This window comes from Spinacia oleracea, chromosome 2 (assembly GCF_020520425.1).
Source record: "Spinacia oleracea cultivar Varoflay chromosome 2, BTI_SOV_V1, whole genome shotgun sequence".
Classification (NCBI taxonomy): Eukaryota; Viridiplantae; Streptophyta; class Magnoliopsida; order Caryophyllales; family Amaranthaceae; genus Spinacia; species Spinacia oleracea.
Window position 1 is genome coordinate 48458409 of NC_079488.1, and position 6022 is coordinate 48464430.

Sequence of the window (6022 nt, forward strand, 5' to 3'; positions counted from 1 at the left end):
ACCCTCATCACTCTCATCACGTACCCTCACCCTCATCACCCTCAACCTCATCATCCTCATCACCAAGTAAATCCCAATGCTCATCTAAAGAATCTTCATCCAGTTGATTATCAACAACCTTCATTACCAACACAACTTACTTACTGACTAAACATAATAAACAACAGACGTACTAAACTATATATATTCCATAAATGTATATAGTTTGGTACAGTAACAATAACATCCTAACTCAATAATAATAATGTATAATGTATCAAACATCGTTTAATCAGTAATAATAAATCATTAATCGTATAATCACTCATTAATGAAATCATTCATTCATCATAATTCAATCGTATAGAATATCAATACATCATTATGCATTAAAACAATTTCATTTCAGTTCCTAATTTCATTGTGTTCCTAATCTGATTGTGTTCCAAAGCAAATCATATCAATAAATTTATTAACCATAACCCTAATTATTAAAACCCTCCAAATTATTAAATTCCTAAAATGATTCATTCATGCTTGTAAAGTTACAATTCTAGGAAGATGAAATCTTTCAAATTAATGCAAATTTACCTCGTCTAGTTGTAATCTTCTCCTTCTTCCCCCCACTGTCCTACTTCCCTCCATAGCTTGTAAACTGAACCGGATCTGGATGCCCTTTAAGTGTCCAAACCCAACCCAGCTCTGGATTTAAATTATTAGGAATAACAGAAACTGAACCGGATCTGGATGCCCTTTAAGTGCCCATTTGCGAATGAAGAACTATTTCAATATCTTGGACAAAATAATTTCGTAGAATTAATAAATGGTTTTTATTTGGAGCAAATTCATTTGTAATTGTTTTAATTTGGAGCAGAGAAAATTAATTTGTAAAAAAAAATTTTGAATCTCGCCGAAATTAATTTTAGATGAGAAACAAATTTTTGGAGGAAGGAAGAAGAACTGCTAAATGAAGAACTAACAAATGAAAGAGGAAGTGGGAACCTTTGGTTTTGCCGCCAACAAAATTTCACGGAACTTTGGCGCAATTGGTAAAAATTTCACTCTCTCTCTAGCATTTCAGTTGGCGCCAATTACTATACCATTTTGCTTTTATTTTCTCAGTTTAGGAGCCCCACAATTGTACCATATGAATATATAGCATTATTTAATTGCTATTATAGGTTTTGCAATCTATAATAATTATAGATTCAGACTTTCTCGCATAGAATAACACATGAAACTTATTCACTCATTAGCTTAATCGAGATCTGAGCCACATACTCCAAGTCAACTAATCCACACTTAAGTCACAAAAAATATATTAAAAGAAAAGTCAAAGTGCACACCTTTAGTCTCGAATATGTGTGTTTGTCTTGTGTATTTGTTGCTCGTCGAAGATTTGTCCTATTTATCACCCGCTTTCTTGCAGCAGACAGTATGAACATCTTCCCATTAGAGTTGACTTTCTAACAAGATATTTCAAAGTTCAACAAAATTGAAAATTCAAAGACCCCAAATAAGGTGCCCAATTTGCAATAACTTGAACCATCTCTAACTTTTATTTTGAAACCGATTATTCAAAATCAAGAATCAATAATACATACATATTAAAATTGACAATACAACAAGTCACAATTTAATGAATAAAAATTGATATCAACTGCATCCCACCGGCCACCACCATCAACCTTCGACCCACTCTCTCTCCGTTGCGCAGCCACCTCAACGCCGCCCAACTCCACTCTCCTCTTTCCCGCCGCTAAACCGTTGACCACCCTCAAACGCCGCCCTCCTCTCCCCCCCCTCCTCGCCGCCCAACACCACCATCACTACCCTCTTACTCGATCTACTCGCTTCCTCATTGCACAACCATCATGACGCCTCCCAACACCAACATCACTCACGAAACCTCCCCCTCTCAGCCACCTTCCTCAATTGCAATAATTTTACAGATTTTCTAAAATAATTTTCAGATTTGATTTTGCAATCAATATGCTCGATTTTCTAAATTTAATAGAAATGATGATGCATAATTTTTTATAAGAAAAATGGATTGTTGTAAGGATCTTTAAGTTCATAATTAAATTTTGATAAACATAATAATTTTTCTTTTCATCAGAATATAATATGAATTTTTTTTGGGCGAATTTCTTTTTTGTAAAGAAATAATAATTGAGAAATAATTTTTATTCTGATAAAAACAAAATGATTGAGAAATAATTTTTATTTTGATAAAAAGAAAATGATTGTGAAATAATTTTTATTTTCGGCAGAAAAAGTTTTTTAAACTATTTCAGAAAGAATAAAATTGCTTTGAAGTTAATAAACAAATAGATGGGAAAAAAAACATTTTAGACATAAAAAGATGAGGAAAAAAAGGGCTAGGATTCATTCACCAATCACCATGGTGATCCTCAGTAGGAGGATCACCTAAGACACATCCTGAGTTTGTAACTCGCACTAAATGGATTGTGGATCTTGAAGGGTTAGGCAGCTAGGTGGGTAAGAGAATTTAGGGGGATCAAGTGGATTTGAAACCCACTTGATATATTCTCTAGTAAAATGTCTCAACTCATGAATAGAACCATTTCTAACTCGTTAAATGTCAAACTAAACACCACCTTAAAGACAAGTTAACATTAACTTGATAGCGTGAAGCAAAGAACACACTCCATGCCCATGGAAAAAGGTGATCTCGCAGAAAAGGGCAGAGACGGTTTTCAAAAATTAACACTCATGTCATGGTTAGTTAATGCCTGAAAGGCTGAAAATAGACTGATAAAGAAGTCGTATAACATCAACTCCAGTTTTCAAAATTGTGAGCAACTTGCCAACATAATACAAATTGAACATAACAGTTAAGACATTGAAGGTCTCTAAAAAGATCTAAATCCATTTTTTTACTCAACAGGTCCACAACATAGCCAACCACATGAAATTTGACAAAAGAATCACTCATCCTCCTGGCTACGAAGCCGAGCAAGCTTGTTAATGACAACTATGTCTAGTTGTGCAGCACGCTCAACGATATCCTTTCTCTTTTTGGTTGAAATATTGTGAGCAATCTCAGCACAATATGTCCTGGAAAATAAATAACGGTTATCAGTCAGGATAATACACAACAAAAGTTGAAAACAAAAGGCAGGGCAAGAGGAGTGCAACGGGAAAATCTGTTACCTGTTATGCATCATTAGGAGTTCCAACTCACTAACATTGTTAACAACAAACTTCTTGAAACCGTTGGGAAGATAGTGACGAGTCTTCTTGTCTGAGCCGTAACCAATGTTGGGCATTAGAGTGACTCCCTTGAACTTTCTTCTCACCCTTGAATCAATACCCTTGGGCCTACGCCAGTTAGTCTGCACACGATAACCATTCAGAAAATTTTAAGTACAGCATTTCAGAGTCTAATTGGCATAATAGACATGAATCAAATTCTACACGGTCAAGGCAACCAGATCCAATAGACTACGTAAAAAGATATGCAAAAACTTATTGGAATACAAGTTATGCATCAGAACTACAATTAGCATACTATTCTTTTTTTACAGCAAAAGTTAGCATATTATTCCATGTTTCACTCTAGGTAAACAAGTTGTAATTCTACAGTAAAGCTAATGAATTACATGAACATGGACAACATACAGAGAGTCCTCTATGATAAATGATAAGAAATGAAATTAAGAGCAATAAAATTACAACCACAGTTTTAATTGTATTGCACCTATCTTCACTTGACCACAAGAAAACCCATGAAAAAGGCCAGTACAACTCAAAAAGGTCGATCTTAAAGTTAACAAGTACATGCTTCATAACACCAGAGATTGTAATACACATATGCGTTATATCTAACAAATCTTGAGCTAATTAATTGTGTGATAAACACTTTCACATTGGCATGGGATCATAGAGCACATTAAAGCAAATCACCACTTCATAAATCAGCATTTAATAGGGGACCTAAGTTTCCACTTCGGTACAATAAGTAAACTTCCTTGGTGTTAGTTACGGAGTACATGAATATATCAATGCAAATTAAAACTCGAAAGAGTATCGTATGCAAGTTGAGAGCAAAAAAATAATAAAAATAAGAATGCTCTGTTCATTTTGATAGAGAAAACATGATCTTGTTTGTTTTGTAAGGGTAAAAAATTCTCAACTATGGAAAACAACTTTAGTTAGGAAAAAACAAATTTCGAATGTCACATTTTGCACTCTAATCTACTCCGTATTAGATATCCTTTTCTCTGTTCTCATTTCCATTTCTACTTTATTTTTCTTTGTAATTTTTCCCTCATGTTTTCCTTTGAAAATTGCTCCGCATGAAAAAATCATTTCCTTTCCTCTGAAATTTCTTTTAGTTGAAACAAACAGAATCTAACTTGCTACACCCCTACATAATAAACAGTTCCGATATCGAGCATTGAACACCAATTTCAAATTGCACCAAATCTTTTATTTTGCGAAAATAATTACCCACTATATATGAAGGGCGTTATACTTCAAATTGCATCCAATTCTTATCCAATCCAATATAATATTACAATAATAAGATAAAATTTTACATAGAACAATTCAACAAGCAGCAATAAATTTGAAACTACACTACTAGTACAAAAATCTAAGAATTATAACAACTAAAATCGGTAAAACGTTCATTTATTCTGATATTTCATTCAAAATAAACATTGAACTATCAAAATTGAACTATCAAAATATAAAGATATTGATGAATAAAATTGATTATCAGAATCTGAAAAAACTATAAAAGATTGACGATTAAACACCGGATAATATACCTTGACGCACATCCTTCTGTCATGCTGTGGCCGTTTGAACTGCTTTACTCTCTTCTTGACAATCTTCTTTTCAAGCTTAGGAACCGCCATGGCTAAATGAGTGAGAAAAGAGAAAACTTACAATGAGTGAAGAAGAATGGCAGTGAAACCCTAGAGATGGAAAGAGGTTTTTCGGCTCCTACGTTTAGTTTACAATTTTAATGAACTAGCAATATCATGCAACAAAAACTGGGGCCATACACTTCTATCAAAGAAGAAGTTTTCTAAATCTTATAAATTTAGATCACTAATCGTCAAAATAATTTAAGACCCAAATAATATTCTGAATATATTAACCTTTCAGGGCAACAATCTCAACCAATTTCTTAATTTATCGCTCAGAAAAATCGGAAAAACGAACTTTTGTATGAGCTTTAATGAATTTTCAAAATCACAAACCAGACACACGACAAATTAATACAAAACAACTACAACAAACGCCACAAATATTGATTCAAAATCAAAATTCCGAATCTAAGAATCTAAAAATATGGTGTGAATAATATACATTAACATTAAATGAATTCGAAACATGAAGAAGAAGAGGAAAAGGGGAAAGAAGAGAGAGAAACCTGAGAGTAGAAGCAGAGGATAGACGGCGCAAGAATGATGAAGACGAAGGGGAATGGGAAGAAATAAAGAGGGCTTATGAACCCTAACTTCGTAGCAAATAGTGGACTTTCAATAAAACCTAGGCTTTTTTAAAAACGTTTTGGGCTTCTGCTTCTCTTTCCATTAGTGTTAGTATCTTGGCCTGCTACTTATTTTTTCACCCTCGCTGAGGATTGTGGAGCCTATTCCGGATATTCTTATTCGGGACGTGTTCGTGTTTGTGTTCGTATTCGTGTCCGTGTCCGTGTTTGGTTTCACGACGTTTTCAATTTGCTCGTCAAATATGTAAAAACGATACCGTGCACGTATAATACTTCTTCCGTTTCGGAAATATCGCACCATTTAGTTTTTACACTATTCAAACTACGACTTTGGCACTCTCTTGTGATTCGTACATAAGGAAATTTTAGTCATGTGGGGTAATGTTAGATTCCTATCAATATATATTTCTAAACATTATTTTTTTAATAATTTTTACTTGCACACGATTTGAGATATTAAGAGTCAAAATAATGGTTAGAAAAGTAAAAGTCAACCATGGTGCGATATTTCCGTAACGGGGGAAGTAATAGAAATCAATACCTACTATTTAA

The 6022-nt window shown here is 33.7% G+C and overlaps 1 protein-coding gene across 1 annotated transcript; it reads right to left on the bottom strand.

Moving 5' to 3' along the window:
• Positions 1-2724: 2724 nt before the first annotated feature.
• Positions 2725-5542, bottom strand: LOC110775296 (60S ribosomal protein L32-1). The gene is made up of 4 exons (XM_021979904.2): positions 5390-5542; positions 4779-4870; positions 3157-3338; positions 2725-3060 (listed from the first exon to the last, which is right to left on the bottom strand). The coding sequence occupies exons 2-4, from the start codon at positions 4866-4868 to the stop codon at positions 2931-2933; spliced, it is 402 nt and encodes a 133-aa protein (XP_021835596.1). The 5' UTR covers positions 4869-4870; positions 5390-5542; the 3' UTR covers positions 2725-2930.
• Positions 5543-6022: the final 480 nt, after the last annotated feature.

Bases quoted from the DNA above. Each gene is read 5' to 3' on its own strand.
- LOC110775296 (XM_021979904.2), bottom strand. From the start codon at position 4,868: ATGGCGGTTCCTAAGCTTGAAAAGAAGATTGTCAAGAAGAGAGTAAAG. The intron at 3,339-4,778 runs GTATATTATCCG...TATCGTGTGCAG, and splicing joins ACAGAAGGATGTGCGTCAAG to ACTAACTGGCGTAGGCCCAA. The intron at 3,061-3,156 runs GTAACAGATTTT...TTTATTTTCCAG, and splicing joins CTCCTAATGATGCATAACAG to GACATATTGTGCTGAGATTG.